The sequence below is a fragment of the Meleagris gallopavo genome, chromosome 8 (assembly GCF_000146605.3).
Source record: "Meleagris gallopavo isolate NT-WF06-2002-E0010 breed Aviagen turkey brand Nicholas breeding stock chromosome 8, Turkey_5.1, whole genome shotgun sequence".
Classification (NCBI taxonomy): domain Eukaryota; kingdom Metazoa; phylum Chordata; class Aves; order Galliformes; family Phasianidae; genus Meleagris; species Meleagris gallopavo.
This window is the reverse complement of record NC_015018.2, coordinates 29,369,080-29,391,025: the sequence shown is the minus strand read 5'-3', so window position 1 is coordinate 29,391,025 and position 21,946 is coordinate 29,369,080. Positions and strand designations below refer to the sequence as shown.

At 39.1% G+C, this 21,946-nt stretch overlaps 1 protein-coding gene across 1 annotated transcript; it reads right to left on the bottom strand.

Moving 5' to 3' along the window:
* Window positions 1-2,204: 2,204 nt before the first annotated feature.
* On the bottom strand, window positions 2,205-14,830 carry LOC100545373 (dedicator of cytokinesis protein 1-like). Its single transcript, XM_019617863.2, has 8 exons — window positions 14,720-14,830; window positions 12,162-12,266; window positions 9,883-10,024; window positions 9,625-9,703; window positions 9,076-9,160; window positions 7,146-7,232; window positions 3,373-3,549; window positions 2,205-2,345 (listed from the first exon to the last, which is right to left on the bottom strand). The coding sequence occupies exons 1-8, from the start codon at window positions 14,807-14,809 to the stop codon at window positions 2,220-2,222; spliced, it is 891 nt and encodes a 296-aa protein (XP_019473408.1). The 5' UTR covers window positions 14,810-14,830; the 3' UTR covers window positions 2,205-2,219.
* Between the last annotated feature and the right edge of the window lie 7,116 nt (window positions 14,831-21,946).

Sequence of the window (21,946 nt, the reverse complement as noted above, 5' to 3'; positions counted from 1 at the left end):
CCTTTTCTTTTTTAAGCAATGTAGGAGTATCAAAATTTTACAACGTTGATTTTTTATGCAGTAGATACATCAGCTAAATGCCAAGTGACCAACATTAGTTATTCATTTCATTATCATAAGCAGCTTGAAATGATACAGTTACACAGGAACTAATTTTTCAAGGGAGAAAGGACTAAGATGGGTAAAAATGGACTTTGCCTTAGTAATGATATTTATATGAAAACACAGTGGAGAGAAACAATTATTTTAATTAAAATCATTACTGTGTAATTAAAATTTATGGGAACTGTAAGAGGACAGTGCACAAAATGCAAAGCACAACTGAGACAAAGGCAGGGGAAGGGACAGAAAAATAAATTCAAACAGTCAGCTGATAATACAACTGTCAGACTATTTCATATACCCAGATTGATTTATAGAGCATAAAGAAAATCTCTGTGTGATTATAAAACTCCAAGAACCAACATTATTGAAAAATGAAAACTCATTTTGGCTTTCAATCACTGTCAAGTCATTGACGAAAACAAACCACTGCCTTCGTTTGGAATGTTGCCATAACAACTTGCTCGTTACACCAGCTCCCCTCCCTGCTCCCATCAAGTTATCATGTGCTCTGAACACTGACATTATGTTGGAAGTATGTAAGCCTTAGGATACACTGAATGTATACAAGACTAAGTGCTGACTTCCACTCAGAAATGACTGCACCTTTTCAGATAAATAAAATAGTTTCTTCTGATCACTTTGCTCCATCTTCCTCCTCCTTTTTTCAGAGCACTGATGGGATATTATGTACTTAAAACCAGAGTCTAATTAAAAAACAATGTGATTAGGTTCGATATATAGTTTCAAATTGTAATGTTATTTGAACACACATCACCAAAGTGAATCTGTGCTGGAATTCATTTGAAGTCGTGCTATCAGAGGCAAAGGGAGAGAGCTGACATGAAGTCAGTCTTCTGGGATCAAATTATTTTCCTCTATAGAACTTAAAGCTCCTCAAATCTAATCTTCTGTAAAAGCTCAGAGGAAAATGAATAAATAAATATCTTTTTTTCAGACCCAAAGAGTTGCTATTCAGTGATAGTTTTCTGGCCTTCAGAGGGTATTTTCTCCTCTTTCTTTCTTTCCTTTTTAAAACTTTTTTTTTTTTTAATTCTCTATCTTTGGTGCTGTTACCTTTAAAACTGAATCCTATAGAAATGTAAATTATTGCCTTTATTATAAAAATAAAATTGAATATAAAAAGGCAACTATGTACTTTGTTCTTCTAAGGGAAAAACAGTTCCAGTCGTATTGGTACTTTTTCTTCTTATCACAAAATTATCTTGAGACCTCTGGAAAGTGTCCAGCATATGACTTTGGAATAAAACTGGAATTGTTTCCTGTTTGTCTTGCAAAATATTCTTCAGTACATATAAATGCTGTTCTTTATGCAAGGAGGTTCCTGCTTTGTTTAAGGCACTGAACTGGAAATCTGCATTCTCTTGCTGGTTCAGAATTATTAATCTGTGTGATCTTAGATTTAAATCATTCCTACTCTAATATACTGCCAAGAAAATATCAGGTAATTTCACTCTATGATGTGGCATTTGTGAATCATGAATATCATCATACCTATACCTATCTATACATATCACATTATTGAATATTATGTGAAGTTATACAGCAAATGAAGTGATGACTCCACAATGTCCACATTAATTTTACTATTCTGCACATAAATTAGTTTGTTTATTCTCATATATAATGTTCTGTGCTAAAAGGTACTGTACAGGTACATAAAAAGGATTACAAACAGAAAACATCTTGTTGGAAGAAAGAAGTGAACATGTGAAGAAATGCTCCAACAAAGGATGTGCATAGGAGGAGGGATTCAGTATTAAACATTTAACCTCAATGCCTGCGAAAATGTTCTTAAAATCAGCCTCAGAAAGTTAAAATGCAAAACTTAATTGCTAATAATGGCAACCGACGTTATTACAAAATATTTCTTGCTTGAGCAACATGAGACATTTTCACTGTGTTACGGTTAAAAAGAAAAGTAAGAAAAAAAGGGGAAAAAAAAGAGGTTGATCATATTTGATCCTTGTGGGTTTGTCAAATGACAAATGATGTCAGATCTGAAAAGATGAACTTCATCTCAAACTCTAAGTCTGTTTTACATGACAAAGAAGCAGAGTAAACAGTTTGATGTCTGAATTTTCTCAACAGTGACATTAAATTGCCTTCGGATGGCCAACAGGACTTGGAATCCTTACCTGCCAAGCTATCAGGTCCTTCAGTTTTTCAATCTTGTCATGATCTTCCGGGTGCTCATGCATATATCTTTCAGTAAAAAATGCCTAGTCAAGAGAGAAAAATGAGGGTTTTTTCCTCAGAAAATGAATCAACATCTACAGCCATGGAAAGATTACCTGCAGCAAAGATAAATGAGTCAACCCAAAAGTTCTGCAAAAGAGCAGTAGTAGCTAAAAATACAAATGGAAAAACTAGAAAAACATGCATAATTTATTAAAGTTTTAAGATTAATGCATCAGTCTTTCACAATCAGCAAAGCAGTGGGTGAGCACATGGTAGACAAGAGCAAATCTCATGGGCAACACCACAGAGGACTTCTGCTCGGCACAGCTCTGAAGCTGCTTCTTAGCAGTTCCCAGGACATAAGAAATTTTAGTTGATGAAATAAATGCTTGACAGTTAGAGAAGGACAGAAATGGATGAAGCCAATGACCTGCCAATCAGCATACATTTTCTCCACGTATGTTACAAAATACGTGCTGCCTGTGTACGCCAGCAAAATACGGTTAATATTCAAAACATGAGTAAGAGAGATGGGGTTTACACAGTTTCCCACTGTTAATATCTTCTCACTTTAAAAGCTAACGTTGTAACATGAAGTTAAGATTATTTAGATATATTTGCAACTGGTAAGTAGCTCAGAAAGTCTCTAGCACTTGATTAATCCTTAATCATCTGAAAGCAATGGAGAAAATTGCAGCCAGTTATTTGGTCACTGAAGTTCACTCAGAAATTCCTGCTTCGGGTCTGATGTCCAAGCACACGAGAGAAGACACACTGAAAATGCCATCAATCTCACTTTGTAATTCTAGCAAGCAATTGCCTGCCCCATCCCTATGTAAGCACTCCTGAAGCCAAGTGTATCATCCTTCACTTCAAATTTAGAAAGGCCAAAAAATGCATCCACAAATATCAGAAAATCGTAACAAAGGTAAGTTTTAAGCAATGTTCTCCAAAGCATTTATTAGGGGATGCTCACAAAGTGTGTTTATAGACAAACACAGTACTAAAAGATGAGGTGCAGAGCTTTCAGGAGGTGAACTGCTGCAGGACAGTTCAGTTTGATGTTACCTTCTCATAGTTGGTGAAACCCCCCATGACTGCAGGATCCACAATGCCGTTCAGTAGCATAGAGAGAGGGTTAATGGGTAGATTTGGATCATTTAAATGCTGTTGAATCATATTGTTGATCTTATCGTTTGTTAGCTGCATGGTTTCTATTGCATTTTCCAGTGGACTAATTTCAACCTAAAATAAAAACAAAAGGATGCTTTAATTAAGGAGCAGAGTTTTTAACCTGCCATGGAACAGGTTGTATATCAAACCATTGCATTCAGAAGCACTCCCAGAAATATATTTTAAGAGATGATTAACAGGCTGGCTTCAGACACTGACAGAATCGTAGCATCATTAAGGTTGGAAAAGGCCACTAAGATCCTCCAGTCCAACCATGCCTACTAACCACATCCCCACTTACATGTTTGGGGCCTATATACTGCATAGGATACTCTCTGTGGAGATACTGAGATAACTGATAAATGATATCTGTAGAAAAAGTTAAATGCATTTCGTTGCTGTAGTACAGATTACATCTCAAAGCACAACAGAGCAAAACATTTAGAAAGGCTCTGACAAGAATCATGTGAGGTTTGCAGAGGATTATGGAGAATATCACAGATTATGGATCAGCGAGTTTTAGCAGCACAAAGAATCCAGCTTAATGTAACAGTAAGAAAGGAATGATGACTTAATGTGGATTTTCTGATGGAAAATGTAATCCTAAGAAGCTCAAAAATCAAGAAGGTATTTTTGCAGTGATTATTTTGGTACGTATCCAAGGAAATGGAGTTTAACATGTTGAAAAGATGGCTTCTGTGCTACCTACGGTGCCTTTTCTCCACGGCGTTTCATTTTCTTCCTCCTAACTTAGATAATGAGTAAGAAATTTTCTTTTTCACATAGTGTAGACTTCAATGAAGACAGATCCTCAGATGTCTTAATGGGGTGATTTAGCTCTTATACTGAGCAAAACTTTATTTTAATTGACTGATCTCCAACTATTATTTATTGGTCACTGCATCTTTCAGAACGACAGCTGCTCATACTGAAAGAAAAAGTATTAAAATATTTAAAATGTTGCCAAAATAGGCCAATTTTGTGAATGAGCTAAAAATGACTAATTAGCAGCAACCCACAATGTAGATAGTCCTTACTGGAAGCCTTAAGTCATAGCCTACTCACATTAAAAAACTATATACATGTGGTAGGAATAGAAAAGGAAGGTTAATTGAGACCTACGAGGAAAATGCAAGTGTATATTTGATTACAGCCTACTTTACATAAATGCTACATAAACAAAGAAGCACTTCTACCTGGCTATCAATTGCTAACCACGTTTCTGAGAAGCACTTATAATCAAATCTCTTTCGTTGTTACTCTTACAGCTGCCATGTGATTACACCAAGGGTGTTTTAATTAGCATTTTTTGAGGTCTGCCTGGTGGATAGTTCTGGAAGGGCAGCAAGCTGGGTGCCTCTGCCACAGCCATGGCCCAGAGTGGGCTGAGATAACACAGCTGACCACCTCTCAGAGCTGAGGCTGCTATCAGCAACATTTGGATGGGGAAAATGAAGACCACATTCATTTGGAAAGAACTGCTGTGAACATCGTACGCTAAATTTAGGATTCTGTCATTTTTATTAATGGGCTTATAACGAGGAAATAATTTGTTGATGAACCATTGCTTTCAAAGCTCTCGAATATCTACAGAAATTAGCACTCATTGAGCTGACTGACATCTTTTTTAACTTTTCTGTATCAGTAATCATGGCTTTCTTTCTCAGCCTCCCTTCTTCCCCTGCTCCCCTTTGCATTTCAAATGCAGAGCTGCAGCTCCCATCCCACTTCTGTGTGCTTCTGTGCACTGGACCTTCATGAGAGCTGTTTATTAAAAAATACATATACTTGTGAACTGTAACCTTTATCCTAGGTAGCTTGCTATCTCTGTATGCTACACAATCTATTTATGGCAAACCAAAATGATATACGTTGCAACACTTTAAAAGTTAAACATAAAAATACACAGATTAATGCTTGGGCTTTTTAACTACATATAATTCAAAGTACAGCTTCTAACTCTCAGTGGCTGCCTCAGCAGTTTTTTCCCTTACAACTATTTGTGTCCAGCTAAACCAAATCAGATACAGAACAATGAATGCATACAATGAATTCCTCGTTGGCAGCCAACAAAAACAGTTTAGGTACCGAGTTCTCAGAAGTAATTAAAAAAACAAAAACCAAAAAACAACCACAAATAGATTAATGGAAATTCTGCATGTTTCCACTGCTGGTGTAACATAACAAATTGCCTTTAATAAACGACTTAGCTCCCCCTTAGCACTGATGCGATCTCACCTCTTCCTTTAAAGCCTCTCTGGTTTGATCAATAAAATATGAAATGTGCAAAGCTACTTTAATTCATTGCACTTAGTAAAACATCAATAATATTCGTATCCATAACCCAAATGTAGCATTACAGGCATGTGCATTCAGTGGTTGTGCTTCTAGCATTTCAGCTGACAGGAATCCTGAAGAAAGTCAATACCAATTTTGTAGTAGCTATGCCAGAGCTAGGTCAAAAGTCATCCCTTTCTGTCTTCCCACATATTATTAAGGCCCATTCTGGTATCATTTTCCAACTATGTGACTAATGTGATCCTTGCTTACAAAAAGCTTATAAAAGGGTTTATGGGCATGCCTGTGACAAGCACAGTGTTCAAGGTGCATGTGCACAAAATGCTTGCCTATCAGGCTGTGCTCCCAGCCTGTAAGGAAAAGTGACTTCCATCAGATTTGCCAGCCTCTATAAACAACACCTTTTCCAAGGACAAAGATAAACACTCTCTTCCCTATCAGGATTATACTGAAAATACAAAATTTATTAAAAATTCAACCCGTTTTATTCAGATGACTGTCAAACATCACATTCATATTCTGTTACTATAGATACCATAGTAATTTTCTGCTTTACTTCTGATCATCTAAATACAACTGTCCAACATATCCTCAATGGAGCAATGAAAAAGGTTTTAATTAATCATATGCAAATTGTTCTTTTCCTTTAAAAATAAGCCTCACAAGAGAGAATTAAAAACTGCAGCAACAATGCTTTTATTGCTACTTAAAAATTACAGCTGCATAAGAATAATTTAATATTTAAGGCACTTAATGGATACGTCTTATCTAAACAGTCTAAATGGTAGGAATGCCTGTTTTTGAGCTGCTTGGTGAGGTTGCTAGGGTGTATTTTAGCCAGCTACAGAAATGAAATGAAAACAATCTTTAAGTGCAAATGCTAAGAACAGAAGTAATGCAGACACACACAAAGCATTCAATTCATGGCGTATTTTGAATCAATCACAGTAAGAACACCAAAATTCCCTTTTCCAAAATTCAGACTGGTTTCATTTTTATGTAGCAGGGTTCACCTGCAACACCTCGGTTCCCTCTTCGTTTGAGGCACGTGGCTTAAGCCACAGGCTGTAATGGCTCACCTGCTGAAAGATGGAAATGCTTTATAGAAGTACTTCAAGTACTTTCTCAGACCTTGCCCTAAAGGTCCGGAAGGTTCAGACTTTGTATCACGAGTGGAAATCATTACTTTAGTCACCCCTAGTCAATTATCAGCATCCTCTGCAAGCAGGCTCTCCTTGTCTTAGGGTATCAGATACAGGCACATTGATTGCTCGTTCACAGAAGCACAGTCTCACAGAAATATAAATGCTCCCTGGCTGTATAAAACCCCATTCTCTTATATAACCTCAATAAAACCAAACTGAACTCACCATGAAAACTGATTTGACTTCAAACCACCTCAGAATCCCTGGTAATTTGTATGCTGTCACATAGATGGTTCTCTCAATCCACATATTCTGCAAAGAAAACGTACACATCACGCTATCGGATTGATAGCTGTTATCTTAAGAAAGACTTAAAACATTATCATCAGGCAAAAGACCTGCAATATGACAGACATTACGAAGCCAGAGGGAAATTTCAGATGGAATCTGTGTGGGGAGATGATGGAATAGTGATGATTTAAATCTGCGGCTGCTTTGGCACAGTGACACTGATATACTTTCAGGAGAGAAAAAAAATGCTCTCTTACCAACAGGAGAACGTTGTGTTAGAAGACACAGATGTCTGACCAAAGTGACATTCTCCTGCATGCCTTCTAGGGCTTTCATGGACCATCCTTCACCAAACCACATCACTTGGATGCGAGGAAAGTGGAGCAGAGAGACAGCATCCCCACAGAGGCTGTGTCCTCCCTGTCCTGGGGGCTTTCAAGACCTGCCAGGGTAAAGCCCTGGGCACCTGGGCCTGACCTTGGAGCTGACCAAAACACCTCTTGATCTGATTTGTTACAACTGGAATAATTGGCAGTTTCTCTTATTTATTATGGGGCTTCTTAAAAATCTGAATTATTTACTCCATCTTCCATTAACAGAAGAGCTTTCAAAGCGAGTTAGATATATTTGATTTTTTATGTATACTCTATTGTGAACAGTGGAACTGTGGTCTGGCATCACAGTTTCATAAAAAGGTTTCTTACTCAGCTAAATCCACTTAGATTACCAAATTAATGATTTTTGATAGAAAAGCCAGTGAAAGAGGCCAGGGACACTGAAGGAGTCTCTCAATGAATGCTCAGTTTGTAGGAAACCAAGTGCTTGGCATTTATAAGCAAAAGGATTATGTTAGAGACTGTAACTTACAGAGAACCAAGTTATTTCCTTAAAACAATAAGTTAATGCATCATTTCTTAAATACTGCTACTACTACTTTACTACTAACTGCACCTATTGGTACTGTGAATAAATTGGTGGCTATAAAAAAGGACAATCAAATTGATGTACCCTGTTCTAAACATTGTGATGAATACAAGCTGTGCTCAAAGGGAGTTTTATTGACCATTAGCTGAAACATATGGTTTTGTAAAAAAAAAAAAATTGCATTGCTGCAAAAAAATTGTTTTCAGAAGATGCCCCAGAAGGATTTTCATAGCACAGAACACTTTGGCAAGAGATAGCTATTTTTTCAGCTGCAACAGTGTTAAATTTCTGTCTCAAGCTAGTTTTTAACAATCATATATCACAGAATCACAGAATGGCCAGGGTTGGAAGGGACCTCAAGGACCATCAAGCCCCAACCCCCTGCCTCATGCAGGGCCACCAACCTCCACATTTCATAGCAGCCCAGGCTGCCCAGGGCCCCATCCAACCTGGCCTTGAACACCTCCAGGGATGGACAGGGCATCCACAGCCTCTCTGGGCAGCTGTTCCAGCACCTCACCACTCTCTCTGTAAAGAATTACCCCTTGACATCCAACCTAAATCTTCCCTCCCTCAACTGAAAACCATTTCCCCTCATCCTGCAGTTATCTCCCCTTTCAAAGAGTCGACTCCCCTCCTGTCTGTAGGCTCCCTTTAGGTACTGGATGGCTGTAAGGAGGTCACCCCACAGCCTTCTTTTCTCCAGGCTGAACAAGCCCAGCTCCCTCAACCTGTCTTTGTAACAAACTAAATACAACGTTGTCTATTTTTTTCTACTGATATAAAACAAGATGCTTTTTAAGAATTGAACTTCTATGAAAAATAATCAAATTTGAGCTCTCAATATATGTTTAAGTAAAGAAACCATAGCAAATACTTCAGATTATCAAAATGCAGGGGAATAAACGAGCAAAATGCTCAAATTAGGTTTTTCTTTTACCGCAAATTCATTGTCTGGGTTTTTCTCTCCCTTTCGAACGGGCCGTGAGTACTCAAACCGCTGGACTTCATTCACTCTATAGAAGCTGAAAAAGGGGAAGAGCACAATCAAAATCAGTTGTTGTCTGTTTAGGATTTGCTGCTTAACACTAGTAGAAAAAAGCTTATGTGTAACTATCAAATATTTACAGTATCACTATTATCCCATGAGTTTGACAGAATCTGAACTCATATGAAGAATATCAATGAAATGTGCTTGTATCCCTACACTCCTTGGCTCTGTATATGTTCAAAATACTACCAGAAGAATCATAGAATTGCTCGGGTTGGAAAAGATCTCAAAGATCATCAAGTCCAACTGCAAACTAAGCATATTACCCTAACAACCCTCTGCTAAATCACATCCCTGAGCACCACATCTAAGTGGTTTTTAAACACACCCCGGGATGGTGACTCGACCACCTCCCTCGGGAGCCTATTCCAGTGCTTGAAAACAGGTCTTAGTGCTGGAAAGAAGACTGATTAACTTGGCAAAACCATCAAAACTCACCTCACGATTTGTTCTGACACCGGCTTGTGGAATTTGGGTGGCAAATCAAGCTTTGGCTTCACAGTAAAGCACTGGATATCTGAAAGCACGGGTTAAGAACTGAAAAGACAATCTCCACTCTGCAGCACAGGTAGTTCAACAAGAACTTTCAACGGTGAAAGAACAAGATTAACATGGTGCACCAATGAAGGCAGAAGTGCAGCAGCCTGCTGCCCACAAACACCTTTCTGCAGGAGCTGCCCTGCAATCCAAGGATACACTGGCCAGAGGAGTTTTTGATCTCGTCACCCGGTGGAGACGTTGTCTTCATTTTCTCTGCATTGGGAAACTGAGTTAACAACCTCGCTTCGAAGTCCTCGCGCCGCTCGTACTCTTTTCCCCGGTAAATGAAGACTTTGTTCTGGAAACAAAGAGAGAGGTGAAGTCCTCATACCAGTAATGAACTGGGATCTCAGCAGTGTTGACTCCAATGATGGTCAGAGAGACACTTTAACACTGGGGTATAATCAATAGATTTTACATTTATATTTTACATCAACTCAAGAAAGCACAGGTGTCTCTCCATAACTCTGTCTTGGTATTCAGATTATTGGTATTCAGGCTTATCTTTAGGTTTATGTACAATGAATTCAGTGGGACCCAAACGCATGATTTCAAGCAGCTATACAATAGATGCACCCTGAAAACTTATTAAGGCAAATAATGTCCATCAAATCCAAGACCTCCCTCTGTCATCCTTCTCATCCACCTACCATAGTTAATGGTGGAATGGAAGTAGGTAACTGAACTAGGCTTTTAGTACATTTAGTAAAGGGTATTAATGTCAGCAAGCAAGAATGGCAGAGGAAAGCACAGAGACAAAAGAATGCCATTTTAGTAGTAAATGACCATTAAGAAGACTGTGGGTGCTACCAGTGATCATGCATCGCTGTGATCAACTGCACAGGACACAGAATTTCACTGGTGGCAATGAGTTCTTTTGCAAAGTTATCCAGTGTGCATTCATCACTTCGGAGATTCCTGTTAATGCAAGGCTTCCCTAGAGGAATATTATAAGGGAACAAATGCTCCTTGCATGGTAAAACCTAAGAGATCATTAACAAACATTCAAAAAAATTCTTATTAATGTTTTTCTTGCTTAACAGATCATATTTTTCTTGTCTGACACTTGATAAAATACATTATATGTACATTACATGCAGTTCCAGCACCACAACCATTCTTGTTTTTTTTTCACATCACATCTCTTTAGCATCAGCCTTTTGACCCCAAGCCCACATCAGTTTGCACAGCATCATGTATTTGCATCTGTTCCTGACATATGGTTGTGTCAGTTTGCAGAACTGCACTTCATACGCTGCAGGGCAGCTCTGGGAGCTGCTGACCCTGCCACTTCCCTGGGCCTCAGAGTCCCTTTGGTAAGGGCTGTCCAACAGTGGTTTGGAGACCAGGCAGTGGGCTACCAATTGAGCTCAGCACCCAGCTTTTTTGTCTGACAGTCTGTACACAATGGGTGCTGCACAATACGGCTTCACCTGGGAGCTCAGCTGAGAATTTGCTGCACTTCACAGCGTCTATTAGTGGTAAAGTACTCTGGGCATATGAAAAGCCACAGGCATTTTCAGCTTCGTGAGATGATCAAGAACTTCCATCATTGGAGTGAGTTAACCTGGAGCCATCATGGCCACAACCAGGAACTCCTCTCTTATACAGGAAACCTGCTGCTAGCCCTGGCCTAAGACAATATCTCTCTGAGTCTATCCTGGAACATAAGAAATCTTCTGCTTCTTCAAAGGTCTTAACCTACTGGAACTCTTTCACAGGGCTTTGGAGAGAGACTCTTTCCAAGCCCCAAATCCTCATTTTTAAAGAAAGATGTGAGCAGAACAGTGGATAAATAGACAATGTATTATTTCCATGTCACAGACTGAAAAATGCCAGTCCAGAGACTCACTACAGAGATGAAATTCAGAGGTGTTAACTCCCCATCCTTATTCAACCACCAGTTCAACATCGTAGCAATTCTGGTGTCAGTAGAAAAAAAAACATGAAATGTTATTAGACTTGCTTTACCATCATCAGCTAAGTGACACATGCTTTAAACTGGCAAAGATTGTGAAAATTCATGAGATTGTATTTAAGGTATCATACACATTTTTGATATTCATTTCCAAGGCTGTGCTGTAAAGGGAACTCACATGAAAACACAATCACATACATTTGGGTTCAAACATTTCTCTGCTTCTGATGATGCTGATTCCTATCCTGATTTACAGATAGGGTAAATATATCTACATTTCTAGTGATATGAACACTTGAGAAGTATAAAGTATTGGGTATTTTGGAAGAAAAAGTTTGTCTACTAAAATGCAACTATTCCATATTGGAAATAGGAAATGAAAAGCAGATGATTGTTTTGTATTCCTAGGAAACAACCACCGAGGTTGGGCAGATAGTAAACAACACACTGACAGCAGTGCACTTTCAGCACATGGTCAGATCAGACTACTGCCTGTGGATGAAGGTGCAACACTTACCCTTATGAAAGTCGGAAATCCCTGGCCATAGTATCCAACAGCAAAATAATCTGGTTTTGGTCTTATCACTTTCACGATGTTTTCATAGAACTGTGCTTGTTTTCTCTGGAAAATAAACACGAGAGACTTTAATGACATAAACTTGAAGCAGATTGCCTGTATATCTCTTATTTGTAGCTCTAAATTGAAGACGAATCTCACTTGCCCTTTTCTTCACTTTTTTTTAACAGATACAGAGTAATATTTTGAGATACAAAACTCTGTATCCAGTGTTTTCAAGCTCATCTTGGTGAACCTCACTATCCCAGTTCTGATAATGAAATTTTGATGAAGGCCATGAATCTGCACAGCAACTTGAATTCATGGCTGCAACACTGGAATGGAGAAATGCACGCTGCTAAAGCTGGCTCTCAATGATGCTGACTTCTGGCTTTTCTGCTCTTGCATTTCATTACCTTTTCCCACTCCTTCTCTTCCATATTTACAACTGTTTATTTGCACTGGAAAGCACGCAGTTGAGAATTGCAGAAAAAATAACTTTTGGAATAAACACACGCACGTCAGGCACCATCTGTTTTCAAAGTGGAATCCTTCTTTATCTCAAATGATGAAATAATAACAAATGTGCTGCCTTGGACGATCTGTTCATTAACTTATTTTTAGTCTATTACTTTTCGTAAGAGAACAAATTCTGATTTTCGGAGAGGTTTATTACTGATCCCATCTGACAGATAACAGCAAATAGCAAGATGACTACAAAGACCCAGATCTGCCATACACTTCTCAGTTCAGCTGTAGCAAAACTATTTTGTCATTTGTGAGTTGTCTTAGAGCCTAATATCTCATATTGCTCAAACAAAAGAGACAATAGGGATAACAAAAAGAAACAAAAACTTATTAATTTTTATTTTGGAACATCCACCTAAGACTGGCTCACTGTTATTCACCAGCACCAATAAGAAAAGCCTATGGGATATGCAAGACCTGAATCATACTAGAGCTTGAGTTTTCATCCTTGCCTAACCAGGGATGAATGCCTAATGTACGACTTTGTTAATCTTTGTGATGCTCCCTACAGTTTCTCCTGTCTGATAAACAAATAGCAGATAAATTTGCAGTGAGTAGTTCTGGATTTTCCTTATTACACGAGGGGGAAACGTCATTTCCATATGCAGATGAACCATAATCAGTTTCTACCACTTTCTCTCTTATAATTACATCCCTTTATGTAATCAGTGACATATTTACTCTGGAAGAGAAATGCTAAAAAACACCTAGCAGTATTTTTGACCATCAGCTAAGCCGTACAAAGTGCAAATTCAAACTGCAAAAAATGGATGAAGCATGATAAAGTATGGCTGCCTTCGTGACAAAAGCTGATCACGTTCCCATGTGCAAGCATAAAGGAAAGAGACAGAAAATTAAAAACGAGGGACTCAGAGCAGTTATCTACTGATGAATGATCATACCTGACACAAGAGAGCCATTTCAAGCTCAGGAGCAATCTCCACCAGATTCCTTTCATATTGAAATGCAGAATATTCTCTATTGGATACAGCCCCACTGTCAGCAGTGGGCTGAGGAAAACTCTTCTTGCCTCTCAAAACACCTTAAAAATGCTTTCTGTTTTAATTTTCTACAACTTGAAAAGCAACATAAAACCACGCTCCAGATCAGTTAGGCAGATGAATACACTTAGCTTGGCACTAAAAATAGTTAAAAAGCTACAGAAAGAGGATTGTGCAAAAAGGATTAAAAAAAATCAGCCATGGAGAGCTGGAGGACAGAATGATGGACTACACAAAAGAGAAGAACTGGTGAAGGACTGAAGAAATTGTAGAACTGAGCAGAGCAGCACTTGGCTTTACTCTTTCCTCCCCAAGAAGTGCTCCTGGGAGATGGCTCCCAGCCAGTCTCAAACTGAGCACTGGTGTCAGTGCTGAGAAACAGGGCACAAATGGCAGTCTATAAATGACCAGGTAGGATGGGATGGGATAAAGCTGAAACAATTAAAAAAATAAAAACAAAAATTGGGTGCAAAGGAAAAACGTATCAAAAATCTGACAGTCAAGAATTTTCTGAACGTAACTGGAAAGAAGTAGCGACTCCTGTGAGCATGGCTGAAGTTGGGAGGGAAAGTGACAGCTGCCATTTATCTTGCTGGAGAAGAGCAAGAGAAAAATGGTGCAGGCATAATGAATGGGTAGTGTCGGGGCAAAAATAACTGACTCCAGACATGAATGCTTGGGGATTATTCATACCTAAAAAAAGGAACGTGAATATGGAAAGACACTTGAACGAGAAAGGCGATTTTTTCCTGTTCCCATTTATATTTAAATTCCAAATTTCCTTTTATATTCCAAATACATCAGCTTAACTCGATGGCAACATTTTTCTTTCGGCTAATTAGTAGCCATTAGTAGCCAGTTATTCAATGTTTATCCAAAAAAAGCCAAAGCAGGCATTTATTTTGGTATTTGACCCTCACAAGAAAGATTCTCAATATCATTTTAAAACCTTAAGAATTGTATTCTGAAAAAAACTGTTGCGAAACTTACCAGCAGTTCACTGAGTTGCTCGTAATCAAACATTTCATTTTCATACTGTTCTGCAAGTTCCTTACCCAAGGCAATGGCCTCCTCCCACATCTGTTGGAAAAAAAAAACAAACAACAAAACACAAACCAACAACAAAACCAAATTACATACCTTGGTTAAACAACGACACTGGAATAAAATAAATCTTTATAAAACACAACAAAAGGCACTGTGTCACATGCTTGAAAACACTGTGCATCAGATGTGCCATATAGCTGTGACAGCATTACCCATATGTCTCTAACGCAAATCAAGTACAATGATTGCATTACTTCAGAAATGAAATGATTGTTGCCAGCCCAACCAGATACCAGCAATGTGTAAACATGGCTTGGCCACAGAGCCACCCAGAACCCAAGCCTGCTGAAAAATGCTGTTAATTGACTATAGTTCATCATCACCTCTCTCCTCCTCCAGTGTCTATAATCTATATTAAACTGGATGAGCATCTTGCAGATAATGCTTTGGACAAATATTACACTTCCATTGGTTCTTTTCCTTCTCTTCTTCTTCAACCATGAAATTCAGCAGCTGTCTCAACTGACCCAAAGTAATTTAATAATATCCTTCGGCTCTTCAGAAGCCAACAATCTTAACGAGTAGAGCACCAAACATGCTTTTAAGTGTGTATTTTTCATTTTTCCCTACTTTAAATGTAAAGAACCACTCAAACCCAGAAAGATGCTTAAATTAGCACACCAGGAGACCTAGGATCAAACCTGATGATTTGTTTCTGCTGCAGAAATTTGGCTGGCCATGCTGACCTCACTTTATTAAGAAAATCAGAGTTGGAACGAGTTATAAATCAATTTGTCTCATATTACCCTTCATCTTAATTTACATCTCCTGTCCACGCCACCTAATTCTCCTCATGTTCCTTGCTTGCCCCAGTGAAATATAGAGATGGCTGCAACTCTACAGTGCAGCAGGATGGAAGAGGACTGAACAAAAGGGCAGAACATATTTTTGTTCCAAAAAAGACATCAGCCCTACAGGGAAGAAGAGTTTCAGTCAGAGCATCCAACCTCCCAGTGATCCATCATTTTTCATTTTTTTCCTAGGAAGTGGCAATTAGGAGACCAGGAAGGCTGAATATTCAGCAAATCTTCCACCACAACAATGCCACAGAAGCAGGACTTGAAGCAGGAGCCACCAGTTTGCTCTTCCTCCCTGCTCATCCCCAGAAAAGTCAATTCTCTGAAGGAGGGCTCCCATCCTGCAAACCCAGAGCTGGACTGAAAAACTGCCCAAGATTAACGGAGGGAAGGGTTGGAAAGAAGCAATCTGAAGAGGTGCTGCTGATGTTAGAGGAGAATCACAGAATCACAGAAACACCGAGGTTGGAAAAGACCTACAAGATCATCCAGTCCAACCATCCACCTATCACCAATAGTTCTCACTAAGCCATATCCCTCAACACAATATCCAAGGAGAGCATCAAAAGGATGCTGTAGGTGCTAGCAGGAAAAATAATTATGGAAGATGGCAGGCTCTCAAAGTAAGGCAGAAATATAGAAATATAGGCCAGAAACATCAGAAGCAGTCGCTGCTACATCTGAGCAAAGGAAAAGGAGCTTCTGAATCCTAGAGAAAAAAAATCCCTTGCTCCTAGGAGGGAACAGGATCCTTGGGCAAGTAGGGACTGAGTGGTGATTGACTTCTGGCAGTTCACACAATATTTAATCCCTTCTCTGATTTTTCTCATTTCTACGACAAGTTCCACTGTATTATTTATCTAAGAGAGAGGGCTGGAATGAGCATGAGTTACTAATGCTTGTCAAGTGCCTTGAAGATCAAAACCACATTGGAACACTAATTACAATCACCATAATGAGGCACCCATGTCTGCAAGAAATCAGAAGGCAGTTTCTACACCCTGCAACACAGTTTTTGCAAATGGAAGGCTCACAGTGTTTAACCTAATCTAGAAGATGATACAGATCTCTAGACAAGAATTACCCTTGGCTAAATAGGAAAGGCGTATTTACAGACATGAAGCATGTTCTCACATACTAAGCTGTCTTAATTTTGGCTCAGAGGAGCAACACACTACCAATTTATAGAAACTAAACTAACGTTTGGCTGCTCAATAAGTCAGCAGGTGAAACCTTTCAAAACCATTTAACCTTTCTTCACTTTGACTGCTGTCATCTTCTTAACTTCAGTCATCCAGAACTACTTCTGCACATTTTTATTTCACAGAAAATGGTGTTACTGTTATTCTCCTTGCCTCCGCTCTCTGCATGCCCCACATTTAACCACTCACTCACCAAAGCTGAAGCACTTCTACCATATTTTCCATCTTGAAAATACACATATAGATGACCTCAGGCTAACAGCTTTGTAGCCGAACGAGATTTGAAGTAAGTAGAAATCTAAATAGTTTTAGACTTGCATCAACGCTGTAAACAGCCTCATTCAGTTCTTCTATTGAATCCTGACCAAGCAGCACACATCCAAAGCCCACCTGGGACGTGGATACTGACAATGCATGCCATGCAGTGCAAATTAATTGCATCTGGCCTATTTATTTTCCCTTCCCTGTCAATCAAGTCCATAATTTCTCCAGAACAGGGGCTGTGCTTCTATGGCACTTACCAGGAGGCACTTCCTCCAGCCCACCCAAACCCTTTTGAGTTAGGGAATATGAACATCAGAAATGAACTTCATAAATGCTACTGGTCAGAGAGCCTGAAGAATGAATTCTCAGATTAAATATATAGATTTAGTTTACCTTTAATATACAAGCAGTAACCACACAATACTAGCATTCTTCCATTTTAATATCATTTCCTAATGCATAAATGAAGATGAAAAGGAAAAAAAAAACAAGCATTATGAACATTTGTTTCTGACTTCAATTACTGGAATTACTCTAAACATTCTTCAGAAGTTAGTTCACCAGTTACAATACTCGTATTCTGTCACATTATTTTTAATGTAACACTTCCAAGTACAGCAAAGAAGCAAAACCATTCTTTCTCTCTATTCCACAGCAGATGCATGATAAAACTGCCCAACTATGAGAAAAGACTGCTTCAGCTTGTGCCAGTATCTGGCACCTCTCCAGCCAAGGAATCTGCCTGCATGAACAGGACTCACTTTTTGTTGCTCCCGTCTCTTAAAAACCCCACTCTGCTCCAGCATCTCTATTCTGAAATCCAATTGTCCGGCTCAATCCTCCAAAGGAACGGCAAGGAGTTGTGTTATAAGACTCAATTTGTAAAACGTCAACTGCCCTGAACTCCAGAGGTCCACGAGTCAATTAAACACTTGGCTTTTCTCTCCACTGTTTGTGCAGCTGGACTACAACACCTGCAATGTTGCTGAAAATAAAACTAAATCCAGGAATTCTTTCTACGCCGTAGCAGCAGTTGGAACTGTATATTTAAAATACCCTGTGAAATAGTCTGAAAATGTTCTGTTTGGTATGGAGCAGATTTATTCAGGTGAGGGTTGCACGGCTGTGGCAAAGGATTCTGATAAATGAAACCTATACTCTTGAAGGTCAATAACTCCCCATCTGCTGCCTGACAGATTTCCTGCATTGGAAGTTTTCCCAGGTTTGCCCAGGACATGGCAGGTCTTCTGGAGGAATGAGCCGTACTGGGAGCTACTACACAGGATTTGTACAATACACAACTCATTAACACAAGAAACAATTTATCTGCAGAGTGTACCAGAGAGAGAGGTTTGCGAGAGTGGGAGGAAAATGGTTTTTATACTAAAGGAATAAGAAAAATGTGTACGGCCTAAACTAAGATGTAGACATGAGCTGCAAATTTTTATGCGAAGGACTTTGAGAATTCAGGAGGAGATCTTAGGGAAAAAGGAGCAATTTAATTTACTTCTCAAGTCCAGATTGCTTGTTGCAGAGGGAGAACTGCAGCATTCAATTTAGTTTTTGAGGATCTTCAATAGCAGCAAAGGAGAATCTTAGGATATTTCTTAGCTCATGCTGAGTTAACGGCCAGTAGAAATGAAACAGTCTAGGAGAAGCATATTATCATGCAACGTTGTGTGGCATGAGGGACATTCCCAGCACTGGTTATATTTCAGATAGCATTAATTAACCATCAGAAAGCTTAAAATTTTAAATATAGTATTAAAACAATATTTCTCTATTGCTAGCATAGCATTCAAGAGGTGTAAGACACCCCACTTACTGGGGCATTTCGAGTATCTTGTGCTGTGGCCTCCAGTAAAACAGTAAAAGCCTTTTCCTGTGGGCTTAAGAGGTGGGAAGGATGAAGGAGAGGAAACAGGTGAGGAGTGTGCATTTACCTATTTTTTTTCCTCGACAGGACCAATGCTTTCATTTTACGAAGGAGCAGCAGAAAAAAACATTTACTCATTTATAGACTGGCATCCACCAGCAAACTCCAAACACGTTGTGGTTTGTACATCTTACTGCCAGGGTAAGAATGCTGTGGCTTCCTGTATGGCTACAGAGAGCACATAATCCTGCTTCAAGATGATAACTTTGTCAACGACACCAGAGAATTTCTTGGTGCATTAGCACTGACTAACATCAATTGCTCCACAGATTTCAGCTTGTTCCTTCTTCCTTTTATTTCTGCCTCTACCTTCCCTTCTCACTGTGACATGCTCTAGCAATTTTCAGTAAAGTCCCTGGATTAAGGGCTCTGTTGAAAATCACCAGACTTCAACAAAACACAGGAAGAGCAAACACTTGAAGAGCAGCTCAAAGGACAGGTTAGACTGCTGGGACAAGAGCAAAGGTGAAACTTTTAAGGGCAAAGGCCAAGAGAGATGGAGGTAAGACTGGAAAGTACAACATACAACACAGCAAAGGCAGAAAAATCTAGGAGAGAGAAAAATACAGGTGTCCAAGACTTGGAAGTAGCAACTTCTGGAAAGGAGGGCCTTGAAGAGTCATGAAAAGCACTACTGATGAGGAATCAAATCCACAACGTCAAAGAACAGAAATTGCACCTGAAAATCCTGATTTGCTAACATAGTAAATACATAAAATGCATTGTAAATGCATAGAATTACACCTTCCTCTACATACACCTCAACCTGCATGCTAATATTTAAGGAGTAAGCTTCACGGTTGTTCTACACTTGAAAAGTGCCTTGAGCTTTCCTCTGGGGAAATTACCCTGATTAAGATAAGGGGACTGTGATAGTTGAGAGGCTGAACTACATCAGCCTTTACCAAGAAATGCCAGCATTTTAAAACCTTTTGAGAAATCCTGCTATGCTATATGCCTCTAAACATGGGTACATCTCAAGGCAGCCTGGCAGGTTGGAGCAGAAGAGGAATGCTCTCACAACAGCTTTAAAACAAAACTACCAAGCTTCTTTAAGAGTCTGAAAGTAGCTCTAGAGTTGTCCAGAGTGAAAGTGCCATTGGTGGACATCTCTTGTTAACTTAATGGGAGAAGAAAGCGAAGTAACAGGATCAACACAAACTGCCAGGCAGAGGCAGAAATTGTTAGTTAATCAGTACATGATTCTAAAAACACACATAAATACTGTTCCAGATGTGCTACTGATCACAGAATTACACAGTTAAAGTAGCTGCTAAATTTGCAAACTGCATAGGTAGATGCAAGAAGTTAATTTATCCTAATGTCAGTACGCCCCAGCTGAGAGGATTACCTTAATTCTACTGCAGAAACCAGCCATTTGAAACTTCACGTTAGATTTTTATATTCTCTTTGTATATTGATTTTTTTCCTTTCTGCTGAATGATACAAAACCTTATCACCAACTCAGGGGACCAGAAAACAAGTGAGCAAAGATCTGCAGAGGGGCAAGAGTGCTTTGAAAATGAATTCTCTGCTCACCAAAATAAATTAAGCAGGAATCCCAGTTATGCAAAGAAATATGAACAAGTGGTCACAGTGGTCCCTTCAATATTATACTTCACCAATAAGTTTTAAAGTAATGAAGATGCACCTGTTTTCCCCATTTCCATTTCCTCAACTGTGAGGAAATGGAGTAAACATAAAATTTTCAGTGCTACTTCATTTCTGGTTGCAAAACTAGAAAAAAAATAAGAATGGTTATTCCATTTGATAAAGATCTCTTTCCACAGTGTGCTGTGGAGATGAGTGCTGCTCACTGTATGTTCATGAGCACTGAGCCTGCTGCTATCACAATACAGAATTTCTAAATATTGCATTAAGATAAGAAGTAAAATTTGACCTTTTAAGCAAAGTTTCTTTCAAAACACTGATCTGACTCTGCTAAAAGCCTACTTGAATTACATGAGCTTGTAGGAGAATTCTCTAATTCTCCCAGTAAATAACATTTCTGTTTGCACTACATTTAAGCAACAAACATTGCTTTTAAATAAATAACACTCTAGGCACGTGGAAAATAAAGATGAGGTGATTGGTGGCAACCAGCATGGTTGACAAACTTGGTGGCCTTTTATGAAGGGGACCTACAGGAAAGTTGGGGAGGGATTTTTTTTATAAGGGCATGTAGCAACGGGATAAGGGGAAATGGTTTTAAACTGGAAGAGGGTGGATTTAGACTAGAAATAAATTCTTTACTGTGAGGGTGGTGAGACTGGAACAGGTTGCCCTCTCCCTGGAAGCATTCAAAGCCAGGCTGGATGGAGCTGTGAGCAACCTGGTCTAGAGGAAGAAATCCCTGCCTATAGCAAGGGGTTGAAATTGGACAATCTTAAAGGTCTCTTCCAACCCAAACCATTGTATGGTTCTACGAACACTCTACTGGTGTTAAACCTCTACAGAAAAAACAAGATGATGTTTCTGGAGCATCCCGATGAAGAGAATTTTACCTCACCATTTACACCCCTCAGGCATGCTGTTTCCAGGCTCTGATATGTGCCTGCCTCCTATACCAAAACCATCATCTCTGTGGACAGGTAATGCCAACACCCATCCCTTTCCACCTCACAACATCAAATTCCTCTTGGAAAAGCAAGAGCAACAACATCTCTGTCTCTCCATTAACCTCTTATGGTACAAACCACGCATCCACTCTGACACTCGTGTTTTTGTCTGTACATAAGATAAAACGAGTAACTGAAGGATTGCATTAGTTGTTGCAATTGCTGGAAAAACAAAGTCCTGTAAATTACACATATCACTTCCTTTTTATTTTCTCTGTGGCACCATATGAACATACATTTACCTTTAACAGAGCAGTTATAAATGTACCATTGATTTTTTTTACTACTTTTTT

What these genes read in the sequence shown, in the direction of transcription:
- LOC100545373 (XM_019617863.2), bottom strand. Translation starts at nt 14,809, where the DNA reads ATGTGGGAGGAGGCCATTGCCTTGGGTAAGGAACTTGCAGAACAGTAT. An exon ending in GTGTCAGAACAAATCGTGAG is followed by an intron (nt 9,161 to 9,624) that starts GTGAGTTTTGAT and finishes CCCCTTTTTCAG; the next exon opens with CTTCTATAGAGTGAATGAAG. An exon ending in AAGTCAAATCAGTTTTCATG is followed by an intron (nt 3,550 to 7,145) that starts GTGAGTTCAGTT and finishes TTTTTATTTTAG; the next exon opens with GTTGAAATTAGTCCACTGGA.